The 24,408-nt window shown below is 47.7% G+C and overlaps 1 protein-coding gene across 1 annotated transcript; it reads left to right on the top strand.

The window, feature by feature from the left end:
• The first annotated feature begins 10,972 nt into the window (after positions 1 to 10,972).
• On the top strand, positions 10,973 to 12,991 carry CD1H11orf91 (chromosome D1 C11orf91 homolog). The gene is made up of 2 exons (XM_047877355.1): positions 10,973 to 11,503; positions 12,742 to 12,991. The coding sequence occupies exons 1-2, from the start codon at positions 11,038 to 11,040 to the stop codon at positions 12,825 to 12,827; spliced, it is 552 nt and encodes a 183-aa protein (XP_047733311.1). The 5' UTR covers positions 10,973 to 11,037; the 3' UTR covers positions 12,828 to 12,991.
• The last annotated feature ends 11,417 nt before the right edge of the window (positions 12,992 to 24,408 follow it).

Genomic DNA, 24,408 nt, shown 5'->3' with positions numbered 1-24,408 from the left:
AATTGTCTAAAGCAGACTCTGAGTGCTGCTAAATAGGGAGATGGGGAGAGGGCTCCTGGGAGTTGAAATGACCAAGGGTCATAATAAACGGCCTTAAGCTTTGGGGTTTTTTTCTGCAAAAAGTTCCGACTCACACCATGGACTGGAGCATTGGGCGTCTTGACCCAAAGGCAATAGGCCAGATGAGTGGAGAGTCAATAGCCTTTGCATGGTTTTTATAGGAATTTCCATACTGGGTTTAATATTGGGGGGTGATAACCCCATTGGATCCTCTCTCTTGGGGAGTGAGCTATGGATGCAAGATACACCCATTGCGTAGTGGAACTCCTAGTATATCCCAAAGGACACTAACCCATTGTCCAACTTCATCCTGAAAGGACTGAGCCTCAAGATATGAGTATATTCCCCTTGGGTCCTATGAGTATAGTCCCCTTGGGCCCCATGACTTAACATGTAGGGTGTGTCCTGATAAGATAAGAGCCTGCCTCACCCACATTTTTGGACTTGGAACTCCCTGAGCATGAACCATGCTTTATATGTTTGAGTCCTCTGGGGCCAGATGATTCATCTTGCACATTGTAAGTTCCTCATCAGTGTTCAACATCTGCTAGTTTACATTGGGTTTGTTTTCCTTGCAAACAGTCTGAACTAATGCTAACATTTCTAAGAGATTCTTGTGCTGAGAAGGCACAGCACTGGCTGGAAGCAGTACTTACCTGATATCCTCTAATGAGGGGAACTTGGTGCGGGGTTCTGTGCTCTTACATGTATTTTTTTCTGTACTATCATCATCTCACTGATTAAGAAGAAAACTACGTTTGAAGAAATTTGAATTGCTGACTGTCACCAAGGTTAATATATCGTCAAGTCTAGGGTTCACACTCAGCTGCCCAGTCGGCCACTGTGCTGCCTTATGTCCTTTGCACCTGCCTTTAATGCATGCCAATTTGACTTTGGGACAAAACCTGGAGGAGATCTGGGTGCTTTTTTGCTTTGAAGAAATTGATTCCTGCCTCTTTTTAGAAATAAAAACATTAAGTACAGTTGTTTTTTCACTGAAAGTTTAGGTTATCCAACCGGGTGAGCTTTATAGAACCCACTTAGGACTTTTAGGAAACATGATATAATTTCAAAACACTGTGTTTGCCACAGTCTGTTTCCAAGACCCACTGCCTCTCATCATTATTTCATTTCAGGATAACAGCAGTTGAGTGCATGGATTTGGTAGTTGGGGGCCTGGGTTCAGATCCTGTCTCTTCCACGAATTGGCTATGTCTCTGGACAAGTTTTCTGGCCCCCTCTGAACTCCGGCTTCCTGCACCTATCTCAAAAAAAATTGTGTGAGGCTTGTGGTCTCATATTTGCAAAGTGTCTGGCAGATAGGAAGTGAGCTGTAATAAAGACACAGGTTACACGGAGTCCAGGGTTGTTAAAACTAAAGGGATCGGAAAATCGACAGTGAAACACATTGTATTCACTCCACTGGCTTTGTAGAAATTGACCAGAGATCTCCTATTCATATTGCCTATTATGGGATTGTTCACAAGATTTTTACTTGGGCTAAAACTTCCTGTTTATATATACATTATTTTGGAGTAGATGGGTGCCTGCAAGGCTCTGTCGTAAGTAAGGATGTCTGTCTGTCCTCCTTTTCCCCAGCAGTCATGTAGGGCCACAGCCTCTGGGAGGCAAAGTGGTGAGACACCACACACCCTGCAGGGGGCAAGGGCACTGAACTGGGAAACAAGTCCTACACTGTGGAGTGAGGACCTTCATTTCCGTGATGGGCTTCCCTAAGGGTGCTTCTCTCTCCAGCCTCACTATTGTTGGCTCCATGCAAACCAGCCGACCACACCGTGTCACTCCTATATACAATCCGTGCCCACGCTGGCTCAGTTAACACCACCCCGTCTGGCTGTCAGTTTTATAGAAATCAGGCAAAACGTTGATGCTGATAAGAAGGAGGCCTTACGGGAATGTAAACAGTGTTGTTTACCTTCTCATGTGTTTTTGTGACATGGTGTTATAGCCAGAACTGGAACTTAGTGTTTCAGTTCATAAACCCTCCTGATGTAGACAAAATGGGGCCTGACCCTGAATGTTAAACCCTGGAGTATACTGGTCCCAACTTGAGGGCTTACCGTGTGCCAGGCACATTGCCAAACACTATAAATGTAGGGCTCCACTTAATTTTTCTCAGTAATCATGAATAGTATTTATCATCTATACCCAAATCCATCAGAGTGCTTACAAATTACAGTTTCCTGTCCATTTCTGCCCTTGGATTCAGTCAGGTCTAATCATACTGTAACTCCTCCTGCCCTTTCCTGGTGCTTGAATGAGTGAAAAAGGTTGTGTTCTTTGCAACCAAATATCTCTAACCAAGACATCTAGTGAAAAGGGTTAACTGACAGTTGCTAACTAAACCACCTTCCTTCCCGAGCTATGGGAAGCAGTTAAAAGAACACTCAAGATTGGGATGGAAATAACGTGTATATGATATGAATAATGTAGCTTTGAGAATATTTTAAGATTTGGGTTTACAATGAAATCCCACGCCAGTAATCCTTTACTTAAATGCAATACACTTGCAGCAAGGTAAAGTGCCAGGCCCCGTGTGTGCCCATGCCTCAGAGGCTTTGGGCATACTATGTCACCACCCTGAGACTCTGCGTCAGCCTCATGGCTGTAACCGTGACACCCATCTTAACGGAGATTTGACTTTCAGCCTCTTGGCCTCTGTTCCCCCCACCTCTGGCAACGAGAGCATACTCACCTTTTGAGGAATTCCCCCCACCCTTTAAGTGCGGTATCGGCCGAACCGTTAACGAAGGTGGCCTACCCTCCTCCAGCCGAGAAAGTTGGGCATGTTCTTCCCCAGAATTTAAGTCTTCGGTGGAGTTCTGCACGGACTGCGGGAAAAAATGGTTTTGGTTGAAGGTGTGAGCCTCTCAGGAAGCCTGCAAGTAACAGACAACCCCACTCAGAGTAGCTTATCAGACAAAGTCTGATTTTCTCCCATAAACACTCTGCAGGTAAGCAGCCTCTGGCATTGGTTCAACTGCTCCACAATGTCTGGGCTGGTGTGTCTGTTGGTGATAGTCTTGGTCTTTCCCTCCTGATCACAAAGGGACTGCAGAAGTTCCAGCATTGCAAGTTTTAAGGCAGAAAGTGATGAAGGGAAAGCTTCAGTTTTCATCACTCTTATCAGGAAAGTACAATCTTTCCCAGAAATTCCCAGCTATCCTCTGGTCATATCTTCTGACCGCAACTGTGTCCCATGGCCACCCCTACCTTAAAGGGGGACTGGCAAAGCTAGTATTTAATTTTTCCAACCTCTGTAAGGGGAAGGTGGCAAGGGTAAAAGGATAAGGGAATAGTCATTAAGAATAGCCAGCCAATGAGGCGCCTGGGTGGCTCAGTCGGTTGAGCGGCCGGCTTCAGCTCAGGTCATGATCTCACAGTTCGTGGGTTCCAGCCCCACGTCGGGCTCTGTGCTGACAGCTTGGAGCCTGGAGCCTGTTTCAGATTCTGTGTCTCCCTCTCTCTCTGCCCCTCCCCTGTTCATGCTCTGTCTCTGTCTCAAGAATAAATAAACATTAAAAAAAAGAAAGAAAGAAAGAAAGAATAGCCAGCCAACCAACAGCTGGCTACCACCCCCGGGATGGAACTGAACAGGTTATTGACTCCTTCCTGCTACCTGGATCCTGAAGCTACTCCGGTTTTTGTACCTCCTCCACCTAACTCTTAAGCTTTCACACCCATGAGCTGTCTCCTAGCCCTCTGTGTAAATTCTCAGTATCAATTTCTGTTGCTTGTGCCCAGAAAATTCTGACAGATGTATACACTGTGAGTGTTGCTGTCCAGGTAACAGGAGAACGCACAATCGTAAGCCGTCAGGAGGTGTTCGCTGCAATTATTTTTACCCAAAGGCCGTACAGCTGGCTGATGCCGGTGGATCTTCCAAGGCCTGTTCGCTCCATTGCGCTCAACTGCCTCTCAGCCTTCCATTTATTAAAGGATTTGCTGACCCTGCCAGTACAGAGGAACACCCACTGAGGGAAATGAGAATAAGGACTGAACTGTACTTCTCAGAAACTTTTATAAATGGAGGGTGTTGTGAAGTGTGAACGTCCCCTGGATCTGCTCCCCTAGATCCAGACCAACACAATGGTTAATTCAGATGAGTGATCAAGAAAAAGGCTGTTCCCAGAATAGCTGGGCACAAACAACTTCCAAGTAGAGCCAGCCCCCTGCCGGGAAGAGGACAGGAGGCCAAGTGCCCAGCTGTGGGCCTGCCCTGAGGGCTGGGGGGCCTGTGGGGGGGCCGTGGAGCTCATCCACCTGTTAGGAATGCCAGCTCTGACGCTAACCAGTCACAGGACCTTGGGCAAGTTGCTTCACTTCACGTGCCTGTTTTCTCATCTGGAAAATTCGGATAACACCCCAGACCAGGGTTGTTAGGAAGATTAGTGGAGTTAAGACAAGTGCGTGGCACAGGTAGGTAGCCTCTCTTCACGTGTTTACTATCACTGTCCTCAGCACTACAGCAAGGAAGCAGTTTCCAGGGTATAGGGCTTGCTAAATTATCTGGAGTGGGTTTGGTCTTCCAGAAGTGACACCCCCCCTTCCCCACTCCATTTTCCTAGTCAACTCAATAGGGCTTCATGGTGGACTAAGGAATCCACCTAAGACTGTATAATCATCACAGTCACACTTTATTGAGCACCCACTGTGTGTCCCAGGTACTGCTTGTACATATTTTCATCAACTACATCAACCCTGTGAAGTAGATATTGTCTTCATTTTATAGAAGATTGAAGTTCAGAGAGGTGATGTGATTTTCCCCCAGTCGCAGACTCCTGGGTTCAAACGTGCATTCAGGCTACTATAACAAAATGCCACAGACTTGGTGGCTTAAGCAACAAACATTTATTTCTCACAGACCTGGAGGCTGGAAAGTACAAGAGCAAGACTCTGGCATATCTTGTGTCTGGTGAAAACCCCTTCCTGGCTCACAGGCATCCATCATCTGGCTGTTTCCTCACATGGTGGAAAGGGCAAAGGAGCTCTCTGACCTCTCTTTTCTTCTTCTTCTTCTATTAATGTTTATTTATGAGAGGGAGAGACAGAGCGTGAGTGGGGGAGGGGCAGAGAGAGAGGGAGAGGTAGAATCCGAAGCAGACTCCAGGCTCTGAGTTGTCAGCACAGAGTCCAATGCGGGGCTGGAACTCAGGAACCCTGAGATCATGACTGTTAGGATGTCCTTGGAACCACAGTAGAGGGGACAGCCATCTTGCCAGTGCAACCCAAGGAAAAGCCCTTAGTAGCTGCCAGAACGAATTGGAGGTCAACCAATCACCGAGCCACAGCACGACCTGATGCGAAAAAGGCCCACCCGGACCTAAACCTGGAACCGCTGCTGCTTAAAAACCCCACCCCACCACACCTGGGTGCGAAGCCCTGACTCCTCTCTCTCCCTGAGTCATGGAACCTCACCCGAGACCTTAGTTCCCAAATAAAGCCTTTGACTGCTAAAATTTTTTAGCCTCTGACTCCTATCTTTACCCTGCCTTACGCCTGACCCTAACAATGACCTGAGCGGAAGTCGGATGCTTAACTGAGCCACCCAGGCCCCCTGAGCTCTCTTTTCTAAGGGCACTAATCCCATTCATGAGGGTTCCACCTCCTGACCTAATCACCTCCCAAAGGCCCCACCTCCTAATGGCCTCATATTGGGGGTTAGGATTTTAACATATAAATTTGGTGGTGGTGGTGGGGGACCACAAACATTCACTCCACAACAACTCTGTTGTATTCCAAACCACAAGCACTACATGGCCCTAAAAGCCATCTGGAGCCAAGGAAGACATGGCAAATCACGATGTGCCCTTCACGAGCCTGGGAACCTGGGGAGGCTGTGATCACCAGCAGCGTGTCTAGATGCAGAGCTGCAGTGCTGAGCTGTCTTACTCCTCCGGCAGGCCATGGCTGAGGAAATGAGGCAAACAGTAACCCGCGTAGTCTCGGCAGCTCCTGGCTGAAGAGGGCTTTGGCGATGGGAAACCATACCCCCGACTAAGGGGCGGCAGCCTGGGTTAGAGAGTTTAAATCAGAGTGTTGGGAGGAACCCTCACCCCACTGTGCCATGTATGTGTTGTTTTTTTTTTAAGTTTGAGAGAGAGAGAGAGATGGAGGGAGCAGGGGAGGGACAGAGAGAGAGAGAGACACAGAATCCAAAGCAGGCTCCAGGTTCTGAGCGGTCAGCACAGAGCCCGATGTGGGGCTCGAACTCACGAACCGTGAGGTCATGACCTGAGCCGAAACCAAGAGCCTTAACGGACTGAGCCACCCAGGCGTCCTGTGTCATGTGTCTTAAGGGTGACACTCGTGTGCCTCCTTCTCCTGAGAGTGGAAGAACTGCCCTTTTGGGTGAGTTTGGAGAACGGACCAGGTCTGTCTTTGGCCTGCTCTTCGCTGTGCCAGTAAAGGCTCTTTCTCTGCGGACAAGGCCCTTTCCCACAGGGCCTTGCACTGGGTAGGTGAGCTCAGCTGAGGGATGTAGTTCTAGTAATCCCACCTGGCTTCCAGACCTCAAGCCGTGTCCTCCAACAGACCTTTAGCAGCAAAGAGGAACCCGTGTGAGCATCTCTCTCACTGGTTCCAAGTGCAGGCAGGGAGCTTGGGTCTTAGCAATTGAATCCCTCAGGGGTACCTGGGCTGCTCAGTCAGTTAAGCATCTGATTCTTGATTTCGGCTCAGGTCATGATCTTACGTTTCATGAATTCGAGCCCCACATCAGGGTCCACACTGCCAGCACAGAGCCTCCTTAGGACTCTTTCTCCCTCTTTCTATGCCCCTTCCCCTCTCACTCTCTCAATCTCTCTCTCTCTCTCTCTCAAAAAATAAACAAGTCCAAAAAAAAAAAAAAAAAAAAAAGAGATGGAATCCCTCAAGCCCCAACAGGATGGCACTTAATGGGGAATTTGAAAGGCAAGACAGGTGACACTAGAGCTTTAGAGCCCCAGGAGGGGAATGTTCTGTTTAAAATAGATGAGGTAACTAGGGGGTACCTAGGGGCACCTGGGTGCCTCAGTCAGTTAAGCATCTGACTTCAGCTCGGGTCAGGATCTCACAGTTCCTGGGTTTGAGCCCCATGCCGGGTTCTGTGCTGACAGCTCAAAGCCTGGAGCCTGCTTCAGATTGTGTCTCCCTCTCTCTCTCTGCCCCTCCCCCGCTTGCTCTCTCTCAAAAATAAACATAAAAAAATTTTTTTTAAATAAACGTAAACCTGTTCTGTCTTTTCATCACCAACTTGACTTTCCCAGATGTTTGCAGGAATAATTTGTGGGGTTTTGCCGTAACTACTGAGGTTTGTTATTACCCCATATAGACTTCGCAGGGATTTATCTCAGTGTTTGTTCACTGTGGCACCTGAGTTTTCTTGTTGTGTGGTTGTTAGAGGAAACCACCTTTCTTTTAACCTACCATTTGTAATGTTATGATTGTCTTATAATTAAGCCACCCAGTATAAAATCTGTTTAGATTACCGTGGAGTTAAAATTTGTAAGCTTTTTCTCTTTGAATGGATACATAGGAGTAAAAATGTGATTGCATTGCATCATTTAAAGAACATAATGCAAAATCTAAGGATCTTCAACATAGAATAAAAGAGTTAACATTACTGAACATGTTCTATGGCAGAGTACTTAGATTGTCTCATTTAATCTTACCAATTCAAGGAGTAGGTATTGATGAGGTTTTAGGGGTGATAGCGGGGCTCATGGGGTCCAGAGCCAAGGACATCTTTGGTGCAAAAAACATGATTTTATTAAACCACAAGGACAGGAACCATGGGCAGAAAGAGTTGCCCAGGGACATGAGGAGAGACTGGTTATATACTATGGGGCTGAGGGAGGTAAAATCCAGGGGAAGTTTCCAGTGAGATTTTCATAGGTTAAAGAAGACTCCCAAGATAGTGGAGGCCTAGCTATTGTCAAACTAAGGTGGTTTTCCCTCTAGCAAAGCATTAGCATTAAGACCATAGGGAGTTCCTGGAGAAACATTTTACTCAGCCAGCCTCAAGTATTTGTCAATGGGCTGCAGGTTATAAGGTAATTTAGTTCTATCTGCCATTTCCTTCTGCCTTTGTCCCCCACATCAATAGGAGGGGTGATGGAGATTTAGGTCCTGCAGGATTATGATCTCTATCAGTTAACAATTTGTTTTCCCCCTTTCCTTTGTTTTTGGGCAGCCAGGAGTGCCCGAGAAATATCACACCTATTCCACCTGGGGGTGGGGGTCAGGGGAGGGGGTGTGGCGGTGTTTGTGGCCGTCAGCTTGTCTTAATGCTCCTTCGTCTGGTACCATTATTATTCCCATTACATAGATAAAAAACTGAGGTTCAGAAAAGTTCATCCACACAGCTGAGTACACAGTAGGTCCAGGGCTTGGTCCCAGGTCTGAGTCCAAAACTCTGGTTCTCACCACTACTATGGTTCTGTAGAGGTGGGGGTGGGGGGGCGGGGAGGAAGTTTCCTCTATTCTCTTAGGTTCAGTAGTTGGATCGTGTGAATTAAACTGGGAAGAAACAGATTAACAGAAAAGATTTATTATGCATGTACATGGGGCCTCACAGAAAAGATGTGAAAACCCAAAGAAACATTTAGGCTTGAGAGCTTATAAGCCATTTTAACAAAGGGTGACAAATTGTGGACAAGAGACAAGACAAAGGAAAAGGGGACTGGGCTTCTAGAAGTCATAAATTGTAGGAAGGTAGATATATGGGGGAAGTTTATCAAAGATAAGGGTTGTGTAGTAAGATTTGTTTACGCAGGCTCTTGTCCGTGCCATCTCCAGTAATAAGAATCATCTCTTCTTCCTAATATGGGAAAGGGGAGGAGGATACCTTCACAAAGGGAAATTTACATTACCTTCACAAAGGGAAATTTATACCCTGCTTTTAGGCGGAAAGGGAGAGTACAGAGCTTCCCCTGTGTCTGCTGTTCCTCAATTGCCTTCAGTTCACAGTAATCCTTATGCCAAAGTGGCATGTTTTAGGGTGCTATATTCTGGTCCCCTTCAGTTCCCCAGACACATAACACTGTTTTAAAAGTTCTCAAGTATTTATTAAGTCTATTATACGTTCAATATTATAAGGCTGGATTCTTGCCCTCAAGGAGTTTACACTAAGTATAGGAAGGCAAAACTTCTCAGCTTCAGATATGTCCCTCAGTGGGGACAGCTGCGCTTTACACTTGGACAATTTCTAAGCTTACAAGTGCTTCACACACACCATTCTGTCTTCTGTCGGATTGCCACAAGCAAGTGAGGCAGCCTGGTTCTCTTATTTCTGTTTTACAGAAAACTGTCTTAGAAGTCAAGCAACTTACCCAAAGATCTCCAGCCTGGACATCTGTCTCCACTGTTGTGCTACACACACACACACCACACACACACACACACACACACACACACACACACACCTATATACAGCATCTGTATATAGCCATTTTTGCTAATGGAGCTGGTACTGACTAGCCAATCTAAACTGGCCCCTACATACCAATAATCATTAGGTACCAATAATCATTAGGTGGAGGCTTTGAAAGAAATTTATCCCCCCGCCCCCAGTCTGTGGCTAATACAAGTTACTCATGTATGTAAATGAGCTGGACAAGTCCCTTGGACAGTACAGGTCACTTTTTTTTTTAATTATTATCTTAAAATTTTTTTTTCAACGTTTATTTATTTTTGGGACAGAGAGAGACAGAGCATGAACGGGGGAGGGGCAGAGAGAGAGGGAGACACAGAATAGGAAACAGGCTCCAGGCTCTGAGCCATCAGCCCAGAGCCCGAGGCGGGGCTCGAACTCACGGACCGGGAGATCGTGACCTGGCTGAAGTCGGACGCTTAACCGACTGCGCCACCCAGGCGCCCCTTAATTATTATCTTTTTTAAATGTTTATTTATTTTTGAGAGAGGGAGACAGAGGGTGAATGGGGGAGGGGCAGAGAAAGAGGGAGACACAGAATCCGAAGCAGGCTCCAGGCTCTGAACTGTCAGCACAGAGCCTGACACGGGACTGGAACTCAAGAACCGTGAGATAATGACCTGAGCTGAAGTCAGGCACTTAACCCACTCAGCCACTCAGGCACCCCTACAGGTCACTCTTAAAGAGAGTGAGCTATTTGAGGTGGGATTTCCTATGGGCAGTTTGCTTCCTGTTAGCGCCTGGTAATGTGTCTGGAAAAGAAGTAAATTAAACTGCATTTCATTGAAGACCTTCTACTGCCGCTCTATTACAAGTCCATACCAGAGTCCCCTTTTCCAGAATCTTCCACAACCCTGGGAAGTTTGGCAGAAACATCGGTTGGTTTTAACAGCCACTCCAGGTCAACCATCTTCTTTGCCTCCCGTAGGATAGATGTCAACTCATTTCCCCAGATACTTTGCAGAGAGGGTGGTAAGGGAAGTCTGCTGTCGCAGCGGGCAGGTTTCTAGGAAATATTATTTTTCTCCCTATGAAAGGAGAAGACTGAAAAATGTATTCTCTTGCAGTTCTGGCCAGCTCCCTGCTTCCTGTTTTTGTCTGAGTTTCTGATGACACGTGAGATGAGAGCTGGAGCCAGGGCCGCAATAACGGCAAAGCCAGGTTTGCGGAACGTAGGGGCAGTGGGAAGAATCGAGGGGCGGGCCCGGAGGGGGCGAAAAAATTGGCTGGCGTCTGATGGCCGCGGGGCGCAGCGGAAACCCGGGGGCGGTAGGGCGGCGGATTAAGGCGCGCCTGCAGGTCACCGCTGCTAGTCAACCCACTCCTGCTCCAGGGGAGAGGCCAGTCCTCAGTGGGCGGGGCACGTTCTGGGGCGTGGCCAGCCTGTCCGCAAAACCCCGCCTGTTCGGGGGCGGGGCTGGTCGAAGGGGTGGGGCCGCGCTCCGCCGGGGCGTGGCCTGTGGAATCTCAGAACCTGACGACTCGGGGTTGGGGCGCGCGTCTCCAGGCGCGGGGTTCCTCCCACGCAGCCTCCCATTCAAAAGATGCCGAAGGGGCGGCGAGGCGGCCAGAGCCCCACCATGAGCCAGCGGCCTGCTCCGCCCCTCTACTTCCCGTCCCTCTACGATCGCGGCGTCTCCTCGTCTCCGCTCAGCGACTTCAACATCTGGAAGAAGCTTTTCGTGCCGCTGAAGTCTGGCGGGGCGGCGCCGGGGGGACGGTCCCTCCCTCAGGCGCCCCTGCCGCCGCCACCCGGCCTGGGGCCCCCCGGCGAGCGCCCCTGGCCCCCGCCCTGGCCTTCCGGCCTGGCCTCCATACCCTACGAGCCTCTGCGCTTCTTCTACTCGCCACCTCCAGGGCCCGAGGTGGCTGCCTCGCCCCTTGCTCCCCGCCCCACGACTCCCCGGCTCGCCTCCGCCTCCCACCCCGAGGAGTTATGCGAGCTGGAGATCCGGATTAAGGAGCTGGAGCTACTCACCATCACTGGGGACGGCTTCGACTCCCAGCGCTGTGCGTGACCTCCTTGGCCGGCCTTGACTCGCTCCCCCCCCTTGGCTCCATGCCCCCCAAATCCCCTCCCCGGCAATGTGGCCACCGGCTAAGACTTCAGTCCAGATCCCAGATCGGCAATCCCCGCCCCCAGCACCCAGATTCACTCCTCCTGGATTTCAACCGACGCCCTCCCTCATCACTGTCAGGATTTCGTGAACACTCTTGTCCCAAACTTCACCCTCCCTCCATCCTGAGCCCTTTTGGTAATCTGGACTCTCAGCCTGCAAACCTCCATCCACCACCACCCCATCCTGCACTTGATACCTCCTGCACCATAATTGTCCCGTCTTCTGTGGTAGTAATACTACCATCACCCGCCACACACAAACCCCTTCCTTTAGAGACCTGAGCTTTAGTGTTTACCTCCAACTGCGGTCCTCCATGTGAGGAGGGGGAAGCGAATAGCAGTTGGAGTGTCTGTAAGTAGAGGTGGGAATTGTGCAAGACCCAGAAAGCCCAAGGACAGTTCACTGAGGGCCTCTGGGGCCCTCTACTTCTTAATGCTGGAAGGTAACCTCCCTGTGAACCCTAGCCCTGGCTCTGGTAGCCCTCTCACCGGGGTTTTGGACTCTAGATGTTAGATCTAAAGTCTTAGGGCTCTGGACGAGGGCAGACCAGGTGTGCTCTGATGTGGGCAGGATTCCTCTAGCATGCAAGCTGACTGGTTCTCCTTGAAGGGTAAAGTTAAACTTGATTCTACTTGACATGAGACATCTCACACTGTAGAATATTCACTAGCCATAGGCTGTTCTGCAGACTTTCTATCACCTGTTCCGGCTAAGGCTTGCAGTTCAACACTGGAGGAGGGAAGATTGTTCTAGAAGGACTATCCCCGCTATTATAAACAACCATACAGGTTAAGTTGGCTCCCCTGCCACACACAGAAGGGGAGTATGAAATAACCTAAATGTTTAGGTTAATGTGGCCATGAGAATGGTCCCCAACTCATCAGGCACCCTGTAAGGTCCTCTTCCCCAAAGACACGGAAAAAATCCCTAGAAAACAGGCTGAGTCTTGGACCTCTTTACTACATTTTCTCCACTTAAACATGTTTTGGCTGTTAGGGTTTTTTTCCTACCCATGTTGGGTTCTGGGCTCATGCAGGGAGCAGACAATTGCGTCCCAGAAGCTTACTTTGGAAGTGTTAGAAGAGCCCTTATCTTTACTACAGCCATGTTTGTTTTGCTCTCCTGCAGATAAATTCTTGAAGGCACTGAAAGATGAAAAGTTACAAGGACTGAAGACAAGGCAGCCTGGAAAGAAGTCAGCCTCTCTCTCCTGAGGATCTGCCCCCCAGAGCTAGGGCAGCTGCCTCTTTAGGTGTTAGTGCTTAGATAATGTGTCCCATTTGTTGTGTCAAAGATCATTATTTTCTGTTCTGTATTTACTGCTGTTCTCATTGCTCCCAGCATGTACTCCATATACAGTGCCCACTTGTGTGGTAAATCTCTTGGTTTGTCTGCTCTCTGTGCTGCTGCTGGGGGAGCTCTCTCACAGGGTCTGGAAGCTGCTGCCCAGCTGGCATTCAGGGGATGCCCCCCAACACCTCCAAGTGGAGGGAATTGGGAAAAGCCAAGGGCAATATATATTTGGTTGTGGTGCCCCTACTTAGAAAGGCTCTTTGAGGACTGGAACAGATAGTTGGCTTTCAAACAGCTTTAGTCCTGGGAAGAGTTTTGTTGGATAGCTTTTGGACCACAAAACTCTTTGATGATCTGATCAAAGCCATGGTCCTTCCTAGAAATTCACGTGCTTATTATGTACCAGGTACCCTCCTAGACTCTTGGGATTGGGAGTTGGGGAGACACAGGCAATAAATAATATGGTATCACAGATAACCTGTTAAGGGGGAAACAAAAATAGTAGGGCAAGGTTGGTCAGGAGGGTCAGAAGAAAACAGGGTGCATTTCAAATAAGGTTTCTAGAAGAGGTAACATTTATTTTTTTTTAATTTTTTTTTTTAAATTTTTTTTTTCAACGTTTATTTATTTTTGGGACAGAGAGAGACAGAGCTTGAACGGGGGAGGGGCAGAGAGAGAGGGAGACACAGAATCGGAAACAGGCTCCAGGTTCCGAGCCATCAGCCCAGAGCCTGATGCGGGGCTCGAACTCCCCGACCGCGAGATCGTGACCTGGCTGAAGTCGGACGCGCCACCCAGGCGCCCCTAGAAGAGGTAACATTTAAATAAGGTGTGAAGGAAGTTGAGGGTGATAGCCATGTGTCACGTGGGGGAATGTTCCAGGCACAAGGGCTAGTGCAAAGGCTGAGGCTGGGGGCATACTGGGATATTTTAGGGTCAGCAAAGAGCCCAGATGGCTGGAGCGGGAGGACTGAAGGGAGCATGGTAGGGTTGAGTGCAGAGGGTCCTTCCACATGGGACTTTGCAGCCATGGCAATGACTCTGGGTTTTACTCCCAGTGGAGGATGTAGTAGTTAGAGGTTTTTCAGTGTCTGACTTGTGCTTGTAAGAGTACACTAAGAAGCAGGGAAAGCAGGAAGAAGGCTGTCATAATAATCCAACTAAGAAGTGATGGTGCAGCACAGTGTGGCCCCGCCCCACCTGTCCTTTCCCCCCTGCTGGGGCAGAGGTGTCTATGGCTTGTGGCACCACCCGTGAGGCCAGGTGCTGTCTTTATGGCAAGGAGGAGCGAGAGCTCAGCGACACAAGCCCACAAATAAAGAATATTTTAGGAAACAAGTCTTCATCGAGTGTAACATTTTGATGCTTGGCATCTGGATTTCCTTGTGCCCTCACTATGCCTGCAGCCACTGTGGAACATGGCCAAATATTTGTGACGTTTGGGCTTTGTGCAAAGAAAGGCATCTTAGAATCAAGTGAAGGAAGTGTTGAGGAGGGGGCGTGGCCAGCTCTTGACCAATAGCCCTGAGCCTGAGATTCACTCTTGGACTTGGCAACAAGGATTTAAGTGTTGGTGGTCTTGTCAAGAGCAGTTTCCGTTGAGTGATAGGGGTTTAACGCCCGACTTGAGTTGGTTTAAGAGAGAAGCGGGGGAGATGAATTGGAGACCATGGGTAGAGGAGACTCTTCCGAGGTCGTTAGCTGCCATGGAGAGCAGAGAACTAGAGCAGAAACTGGCAGGGCAAGCGGAGTGGAGAAGGCTTTCTTTATAAAGACGGGAGAAGTGACTGCCTGTGGTCGGGAGGGAGAAAAAGTGATGATGGAGGAGAGGAGGAATTGCTGGAATTGTGCCTGGAGTGGACAGATAGGTGGGACCTATTTCTGTACGTGGAGCAGAGATGGTTCATCGGGAATCACACCAGGTCCCGTCTGTGGTGTGAGGATGCAGATGCGGGGAGATGGGGAAATGGCTGGTAGGAGCCAGGAAGTTGCATACACAGGCCCAAATGTTCCAGCAGTGACCAAGTGTCTGAGGACGCAAATGCGCATGCCTGCAAGGCCCAGCTGGGAACCGTGGAAGGGCGTGCAGGGAGCCCCGTGGAGACAAGCCAGCCGCGGTGCTTGCCGGGCAGCCGATCCCGAGTTCCAGCGGCGTGTCGCCCAGGCAAGAGCGGAGCACCATGTCAGGGGAAAGTTCCTGGCTTCTAAATCTTAGCAGCGAATTCAAATGGATCGAAAACGCAGTTGCGGCCGAATAAAGGCTGGTGTGTCCCGCAGTTTGTAACCTCTGATCCGGTAGGAGTCCTCTTAACCCTGGGCAGGGATTCCAGGCCCTACTCCCCTCCCCGGGAAGAAGGCAGATTTCTATTGCCCCAAGCCGGTTGTTGCTGGAGAAGCTCCCTTGTTCACCCTGGAAAAATTCAGGCTGGCAAAGCCAGTGAGAAGGGCCGGAGAATTTTAATGAGAGGGTGGGGAAAACCAAGGGCAATGTATCTAGTGGGGGCCTGTTTCCCATCCCCTCCCCCATCCCAGTAGTTCTCGCCCCCTGAGGACCCCTAACCACTCACCTCCTTCCCCACCACGCTCATAAGATTGGCCACCTATTTATTAATTGCATACCATGTACCAAGCACAGAGAGACAATTGACATGAACAATTCAATCCTCACCATCGCCTTGTGGAGTAGGCACGACACTTGGCGTGTTTTATAAGTGAGGGAAGAGAGGCTCCTCCAGAATAAAATGGAATGGAAGAGACCGCTCGCCAAAGAAGAGGATATTGGCAGATGAAAAGGACAGGAGTCCTGATTGAGAGGACAGCATATGCAAGGAATAATAGACGAAGGCGGTGGCATGCTGGAGCCAGCTTGAAAAGCTTGTGAGAGCCGATTGTTAAAATTCAGGAATTTTGTAAGGTGGTTGTTAAAGACATCCGTTATTAAAAAGTAAACTGCAGGGGCGCCTGGGTGGCGCAGTCGGTTAAGCATCCGACTTCAGCCAGGTCACGATCTCGCGGTCCGGGAGTTCGAGCCCCACATCAGGCTCTGGGCTGATGGCTCAGAGCCTGGAGCCTGTTTCCGATTCTGTGTCTCCCTCTCTCTCTGCCCCTCCCCCGGTCATGCTCTGTCTCTCTCTGTCCCAAAAATAAATAAAAAAACGTTGAAAAAAAAAATTTAAAAAAGTAAACTGCATCAGGGCGCCTGGGTGGCTCAGGCGGTTAAGCGTCCAGCTTTTGATTTCCGGTCAGGTCATGATCTCATGGTTCGTGAGATCGAGCCCCGTGTTGGGCTCTATGCTGACAGTGCGGAGCCTGCTTGGGATTCTGTCTCTCGCAAAATAAAGAAATGAACATTAAAAAAATTAAACTGTTTCAACTCACAAACTATATTTACAACTAAGTTTAATAGAGATTCAAAATCCATCACTTCCTAATTATTTTGCTGCATTTTACAACTAGCTATGTTCTTCAGGTTATGTCTATTTGCACCACTATAGTTGGTGGAAATACTATATAACGGTGTAATAATGTGCATTAGTTCCTGATAATGTCATGTTGGTATTTTGATATTGGCCATCATGAGTTTTTACACTGTGGAAACTGGTGAATGTACAAATCAGGTTTGTTCCTACCCATCTCCACTCCCCCAAAGTGTTGGTTGTTGAACATTTACTAGCACACCACCAGATAAGAAACAGAAGTACCACTTTGTTCATAACTGACCTAAATAAAGAGAAAGCTGCTCTGAAGCATTTGAAGTTGGGCTGAAGGTATAAACGAGGCTTCCTTCTTCCTCTGGCCTGATTGGCCCACTCCGTTGTAAACATGACAGAGGCAGGAAAGAAGCTCCTGGTCAGGCCTGGCCACAAAGGCTGTACCCTGAAATAAATAGGCTTTCATGGAGCACATATGTGCTGACATAAGATCTAGTAAGCCTACCCTCTGGTAACATGGGGCCCAAGGAATGTTCTGGACTCTGGTCAATCAGATTAGTGACTTCTACTTTCTGGTAATTAGGGTACAGGGAATCTAGAGGTAAAATACCCTGCAGGTGGGGGACTGAAGTCCCTCCTCTCCAGTGGTAACTGTTTTGAGCAAGATAGAACATGGAACTTTATTGAACATGAAACCAGCTATTTATGCCACACTCCCTTCATCACAGATCTGTTAGTCCTGAGGGAAATACAAAATTCAAGTGTAATGGGAAAACCTCCCACTTCTTTATGCAAGTGATTTGTTCCCCACTCTACGGCCAAAGGAGTCAGGCAGGATCTGGGCCCGCAGGAGCCTGACTTCTAGGAAGAGAAGGAAGAGAGAGCCTATCACCGCTTTAACGCTTTCTCGGGAAGCGAACATGGGTGCCTCCTGGCACACCCACCTTTTCAACACTATCTTGATTTTGTCCCCAACCAGATGTGTGGCCTTGAGAAAGTCACCCAACCCCTCTGAACCTGTTTCCCCATCTGTAAAATGGAGACATTGCTCTCACAGGATGGTTGGTGGGGGTCAAGAAATAAGGTGACAGATGTGAAGCTGCCCCCAGTTGGGAGGAAGATGAGTCTTTTTTCTTGAGAGGGCCCACCACATTTCTTCCAGGCAGCACCCCATCGCCCACAGCGGACAAGCCAAGGGCTCAGCCTCTCTGCAGGTGGGTCCTCTGAGGGAGGGCTGTGGCCACCCACCACCCGGCGCCTTCACCTTCCACACCAGGGAGTCAGCTCACACAGAAGGTGCGTGCGCAGCGCCTGGAGGAAACAGAACTAGAGGGGAACCCGAAAAATGAATCCCTGAGCTGAGAATCCACCTATCTCAGGGTTTCTTTTGGTTGCGGGGTAGAGGGTGTGGGGGGAACAGAGTGGCTCTAACTAGCTTAAGTAACAAGAGGGGCTGACGGAGGTTCTCTGGTTGCAAGCAATAGAAACTAACATGAGAGAAATGTTAAGAAAGGAGGCATCCAGGTCTCTAGAAGGAAAGGAACGCAGTGCTGCCAATGGAGGGCTGCACTGCAGCTTTCGATCCTCAGAGAGGAAATGTGGTTGGGGCTCCACCCCGGCTCCAAGTCCATCTCTGTCCATGTTGGGGAGGGAGGGGTGGCCAGGCTCCTGTGACGGCAGCCCCCTCAAGCACTCAGAGTGGGGGGACAAGCTGCGTTCAAAGACACCACTTGTCCCTCATGGGCCTCATACTGATTGGCGCAGCCTCTTATCTCTTGCTCCACATTCCTGCCTCGCCCTCCTCGTAAAGTAACTCCTCGGTGACTCACACAGCCACACTGGGCTTCCTATTCACAACCCACAGCAAACGGTTTCCTACTCCCAGTTCCTAGGAGTTATGTCACAAGCTGGGGGAGAGGGGAGCCAGAGCGGCGAAGGTCACACAGTCAGCAGGGTCCGGAAGGAGGATTCCTCTGGAGGGAGGAATCAATCAGTATCAGCGATTCCATCTGTCCATTCACAGACTCACCGAGGATTATTAATCTCATCTCAGAGTTGATCTGAATGCAGCTGGTTCTGTAACTCTGAACACTGCATATAAATTAAGCCTGCATTCATTTTACTCCTTTGTTCATTTATTCATCCAAGCATTCTTTCAATGAAGCAGGTTCTTCACTTTCTCTGAGCCTCTTTTCTCATCTGGAAAACGTGCGTGATAATACCCCCTGCTTGGGGTTGTTTCAAATGAAGTGAGATAACATGTGTAAAGTGCTCAGCTCATGACTTGACACCACCATTTTGCTTGGTAGGGTTTGCTGGGCACATTTTGCACCCGGGTTTCTGGTCCTTAACACAAAACCCTCCTGTTTCTCTCATGGTGGGACCCACTAGGTGGCAGTCCGAACTTAGAAGTGGGAGGGAAAAGACCCCCCCCCCCCACCCCCCTTTGCTTTCTAGTCCTCTCCCATCCAGAGCTGACATGTATCAGCTTGTTCATTAGTATACAGGAAAAATCTAGTTTCGACACCTGTGAGGAGGAGGGGACATGCGGCCATTCACTGCAAAAATAAACACAGGTGCAGGCGGGGGCCTTTTGAGCCGCTGCAGGCGGCTGCCTGCTGAGAGGCACATTTTACTCATGTGGGGTGGGGGTGGGAGGTGGGGGGGATCTCTTTTCAGAACCAGTTGCAAGGTGAAAAGTCTGGTTCACATGAATAAAAGAAGCTAGACTGAAAATTCATTAACACTTACTGTCTGTGTTGGTCTGCCGGGGCTGCTATACCCAAATTACGCAGACTGTGGGGCTTAAGCAAGAGATGTTTACTTCTCACAGTTCTGTAGGCTGGGAAGCCCAAGCCCAAGGTGCAGGCCAGTTCTTGTTCCTGGTGAGAGCTCTCATCCTGGCTTGCAGTTGGCTGCCTTCTTGCTGTGTCCTTACATGGCAGAGAGAGTTCTGGTGTCTCCTCCCCTTCTTATAAGCATACTGATCCTATCTTGGGGACCCCACCCTCATGATCTCATCCAAATATAATTACCTCCTAAAGTCTCCCTCTCCATATACCAGCATATCGGGGATTAACATACAGGTTTGGGGCGACAGGGGTGGGGGGGTGGCACAAGTCAGTCTGTAGCATCTACAGTGTATTCCTAGTTATTCCTCCCTCCTGTCATTTATCTACCTAGTTCCTGTTAGTCATATATATATATATATACACCATCCAACCATTAATGGATGACAATAATAAATAAATAGGCAGATAGACAACAGTCCCTAAGTAAGTACATATATCTCTCTCTACTTACATATAAATAAACATAAATATATATAAATACAGATATTTATCTCTTGGCTGTTGTCTATCTGTCTATTATCTGTTATTATTGTTATCCATGAATGGATGGATGGTCTAGACCTATGCTGTCAAATAGAACTTTCTGCAATGATTGAAATGTTCTGAGTCTGTGCTGTTTAATATAGAAGCCATTAGCCACGTGTGACTGTTGAGACTTGACATGTGGCTAATGCAATTGAGGAACTGGCTTTTAAATTTTATTTCATTCTAATTATTATATTTCTGTATATTTTATTTTTTATTATTTTATTTTAGAGAGAGAGAGAGAACGAGCCGGGGAGAGGGGTAGAAGGAGAGAGAGAATCTTAAGCAGGCTCCATGCTCAGTGCTGAGTCCAATGAGGGGCTCGATTCGATGACCCTGGGATCATGACCTGACCTGAAATCAAGAGTCGGACATTCAACCAACTGAGCCACCCAGGTGCCCCATTATATTTCAGTTTAAATAGACACCTGGGTTACTGGCTACTGTGTTGGACAGCTCAGATCTAGACAGAGGTATATAAATAAATAATAATCCATCATGCTCGTAGGGTGTCATGCAGGTATAAGCCAGGCACTTTCTCCTTTCAGCTCTATAGTCACGTCATAAACTAGATCTTCTCTTCATTTCACAGATAAGGCTCAAAGAGGGGACATGACTTGTCCAAAGTAACTAGAATGAGGTAAAAGTGAGGTTCAAATCCAGGTCTGGATGATTGCAAGTCCTAAAATGGGGATCCCTATACCCATGTGGTAACAATGGTCATGGCATAGATTCAGAGCTACAGTAAAACCTTTAAAAAAGATTTTAGTGTCCTCTTACTCCATATGTAGCTTAAAATGAAGACAATTCCCCCACTTCCACCCCATGGCGACTACATTACTTTTTTTGCCCTAAATATCAAATGATATTTTAACAGTCTCCATCTTCCCCCCAACCTCCCATTCATTTCCCTCCCCCTCATTTTGAGTACCTGCCTCGCTGAAGCCCTAATTCTGCTTACTCTTTGGCCAGGTAAGCCAACATCATGTATACAAGGTATAAGGTTTATCCTGTATTGATTGCAGGGTACAGAGCCAGATAATTTCCCCACTAAATTCTCTTCCAACTCAGTGAGTCTGGGATTGTATAATTTAAAAAACAAGCAAACAAACAAAATACATCCTTTCATCACACGGCGATTTCTAATATTCTGAGAATTTGTAAATGCTTGTTAAAATCTTTTTCTTATGGGGAATGGAGAAATTAATTTTAAGTGACAGAAAAGACAAGATGTGAGCAGAATCGCCTCTAACACCTTGGAAAGAAAATTATCACTAAGACAACGTGCTTTATTTCAAATGCAAATTTTGCCAAGAAAAAAACAAACACAATTTCAACTAAGCTCGACAGACAAATGCAGCAAAGAAATGGTATCCTTGCAAAGCTCTACCTGATTCGCCTAGATTTGCTCCATCGAGCACTGTATTTCAGAGGCTGGATAAAAACCAAAACCCATTCATTAATAACCCAGTGCATTCTGAATGGCACTTTATTGATACGAACAATGTAAAATGAAAGTATTCGGCGTACTGTGGTTTCATTTGTAAAATATGCGGTTCCTGAAATTTTCATTTGGGTTGCGTAGTACAGTCCCCAAATCGGTTATTCCTTTTCTTACAATTTGGGTGCCTGATTTCATTTGACAGCTCTGAAATTTGGGTTTGTAACATTTGTTGATTCCTGGAAGATGGCAATTTGCTCTCTGTCCCCAAGGAGATATTGTGGGCATCCTCCTTGCTGGTTAAAGATCACTGATAAGGAAAACTGTAACATCATTAGAAGATGCAACTGTAGACTCTGTCCTTTCTAAACCTCAATGTTTCCAGAAGGAAGGGGACTTTGGTTTTCATTTGGATGCATTTGTTTTTTATTTCATCTACCTCTTACGAGCTGGAAAATGCACTGAATGAAAGGTGGTCCTTCACATGTTGGGCTCTGTGTCTCAAGGATCAATCTTTCTTGATCGTAAGCTCTGCGAGGGGCAGCTCTGTGTCCTGTTCACTGTTGAATCCTCATCATTTAGCGTGGAGTCTGCTGCAGAGTAGGTACTTAGGAAATGTTTGCTCAGCCAATGAAGAGCTGGCTGGATGGCTATGTGGAAGGTTCTATCAGTGCTTCCTGTATAGTTCCAATGAGATGAAAGATTAATGATCCATAGGATAAAACCGTGCCCATAATGCATGGTCCTGGCAGAAAGGCAGCCCTGGAGCCTTTCTTCAGCCCTCATTTCTGCTCAGTTGTGGCATCTGATTTCTGGTCCTAGTCTTTGGTTCTCTTACCTGGGCCCATTCTAAGGAATTGGTCCCCCAAACACCGAAGGCTAGTATGGGACCTACCAGTTTGGGTGACAAAATCTTAAGGAGAAGTAAACTCTTAGTTTCCAAATCACCTGGATATTAATACATGAAGCAATTTATACAATTTGGCAGCTCTGTGTTTTCACAGTCTTAAGACTTTCCAGGCCCTTTCTTTTGACATTACCAAATTTAATCTAGAAAATGGGTCTTCTCCAGGAGGGTGCAAATAGCTTTTGACTTTGCCATCACAAATCCTAGCAGCGTAAGGTGAAGCATGAATAATCTAACCCAACATCTGGCTTACTTGTAGACTCTGTGCCCCAAATCCAACTGTTTCCAAATATCCTGTGGGCAAGACATCTATCTGGGTGGTAGCCTGATTTTTCATTAGGTTGTGTTGGTGTCACTAGAGATATGGCCTCAAGAGGTGTGGCCTCCACAGGCCCTTTGGGTCTCCCAAAGGCTGTAGCTACCAACTTGATGGAGTTGGCACCAGAGGCAAATGCAAGCTCTTTTATATGGTCAGTGAAAGTCCATCAGAGTCCAGAGCAAGCTCATATAGCCCATTTAGAGACCAGGTAACCTGGAGGGCCTTTACCTTCAAGAGTTTGCTAGAATTCTTTGGTTTGGAGGAGGGGTTGGTGGTAAAACTGTTAGGCTAATAAAACTTTATTTCAGTTCTAAGGAGTCAGATGGACTCTCTTTAAATATGAGTTATATGTTTATGTGAAAACAGGAACACTGCAAGGTTAAAATGAAGCGCCCAACTGTGCAAACCAGTATTTTGCCACAACCACACCTTCAAGACATCATAGAGAGACTCCAAGCAATTATGTTTCCTGCTAACCGTCTGTGTACATTTTACAGGTAATTGACCGTTGACCACTCCCTCACTAATGTTTCCATTATGTGGTTCCACACCCTTCCTTAGGTGCATTCTTTCCAGCTTCCAGTGGCCAGCAGAGCTCATGAATTGGACGCGTGACAGTGACTCACAGAAGTCTAGAGATCATCCTTTGGAATAAGTTTGCTCTCCTTTTTCTGATGGGACCGCAGTAGGGAAAGGCTGGGATTTCCATGTGTCTTTTCCAGCTCCCTGCGTCTGTGTCTGTCTGCCATTCCTGGGATGAATGGCACTTCCCTATATTTGATCATTTCATTTGTCCTGAAGGTTCAGAGCAGCCAGGGTCCAAGAGGGAAGAAAAAGAAAATGGAGGCATAGGGAACCCCTCCGTTCCTGGGCACACTGGCCCTATTCTCTGCAACGGTGAGTGAGCACCATAAAATTTTGTGGAGGCTCCAGGTTTAGTCCCCATCACCGCAGCAAGACAGTGGCTTTGGGAGTGCTTTTGTGCATATGTGAGCCCTCTTTACAGAGGGGCAGAGAGAGGAGTAAAAGTTGCTTCTTCAGTCTCTAAGTACTTCTGAGTACTTGCAGAGAGCTTCAGACTAGGCTCCAGTAAGAAACAACATGCAGTTACTGTCCAAGCTGAGTCTGAATGGAGCCACAAAAGCCCCTGGGTTGTGGCTCTCCATTAGGACATAGGGACTCCTCCAAAACACTCAGAGTTGGTTTTCATTTGTCTATTTTTGTTACAGGAGATAGTTTTACTTACCTATATTCTAAGTCTCCTTGGCCTCAAGGCTACTTCTTACTCAATATTCTGTTTTCTTAGACCTTTGCTCTGAATACAGCCCATCATGGTCTCTGAGGCTTGACCATTGAGTTTCAGCATCTGTTGCTAATAGACTCTGTGTTGGTATTTCCTACAGAGAGAATCCAGTTGGCTTGGCCCCATGTGCTGAGCTACATTTCTTGTGGCTGGTCAGCCTATGAATTTGTGGCTCCTGGGTCAGAAGGGTCTCCTGTTCAATCAGCTTACATCAGAGGGCATGGCATTGATACAACACACAAATAGGGCTGAACGTAAGGCAGACATCATGATTGCTGGGACTAGCAAAGGCAGGGAAAGGTAGGTGGTCTTGGAAGTTTGTGTCCCATACCAATGTCATCCTGGACTCCTTGGGAGCCACTGACCTGGATGGGACTTCTTTATGCTCTGAGAAGGGCATATGACAAGACATTGGCTTATTCTGCCCTGGGTGCCCTGGGAAGTCATTGGCTCCAAGATCACAGTCATGGATGTGTTGACTGAATGGCCAGGGGTGAGTTCTTTTTGGCCAAGGAGCTCATGCCTCAGGCTGGGATGGCTTCTGAGACCACAATGGGTGCTCTTGTCTGATAACTCACTGTGCAGTTGGATTGTGAAGGGGACTCCATCTCACCATATAGAGGAAATAGAATGAGAAAGTAGGCAGGTTTGGGGGAATGAAAGCTTATGCCTTTTATTTTAAAATAAAAAATTCTACCAGCATATGAACACTCTGTTCCTGCAC

This window comes from Prionailurus viverrinus, chromosome D1 (genome assembly GCF_022837055.1).
Source record: "Prionailurus viverrinus isolate Anna chromosome D1, UM_Priviv_1.0, whole genome shotgun sequence".
In the NCBI taxonomy this organism is placed as follows: Eukaryota; Metazoa; Chordata; class Mammalia; order Carnivora; family Felidae; genus Prionailurus; species Prionailurus viverrinus.
This window is presented reverse-complemented; position numbering and strand designations above follow the sequence as displayed.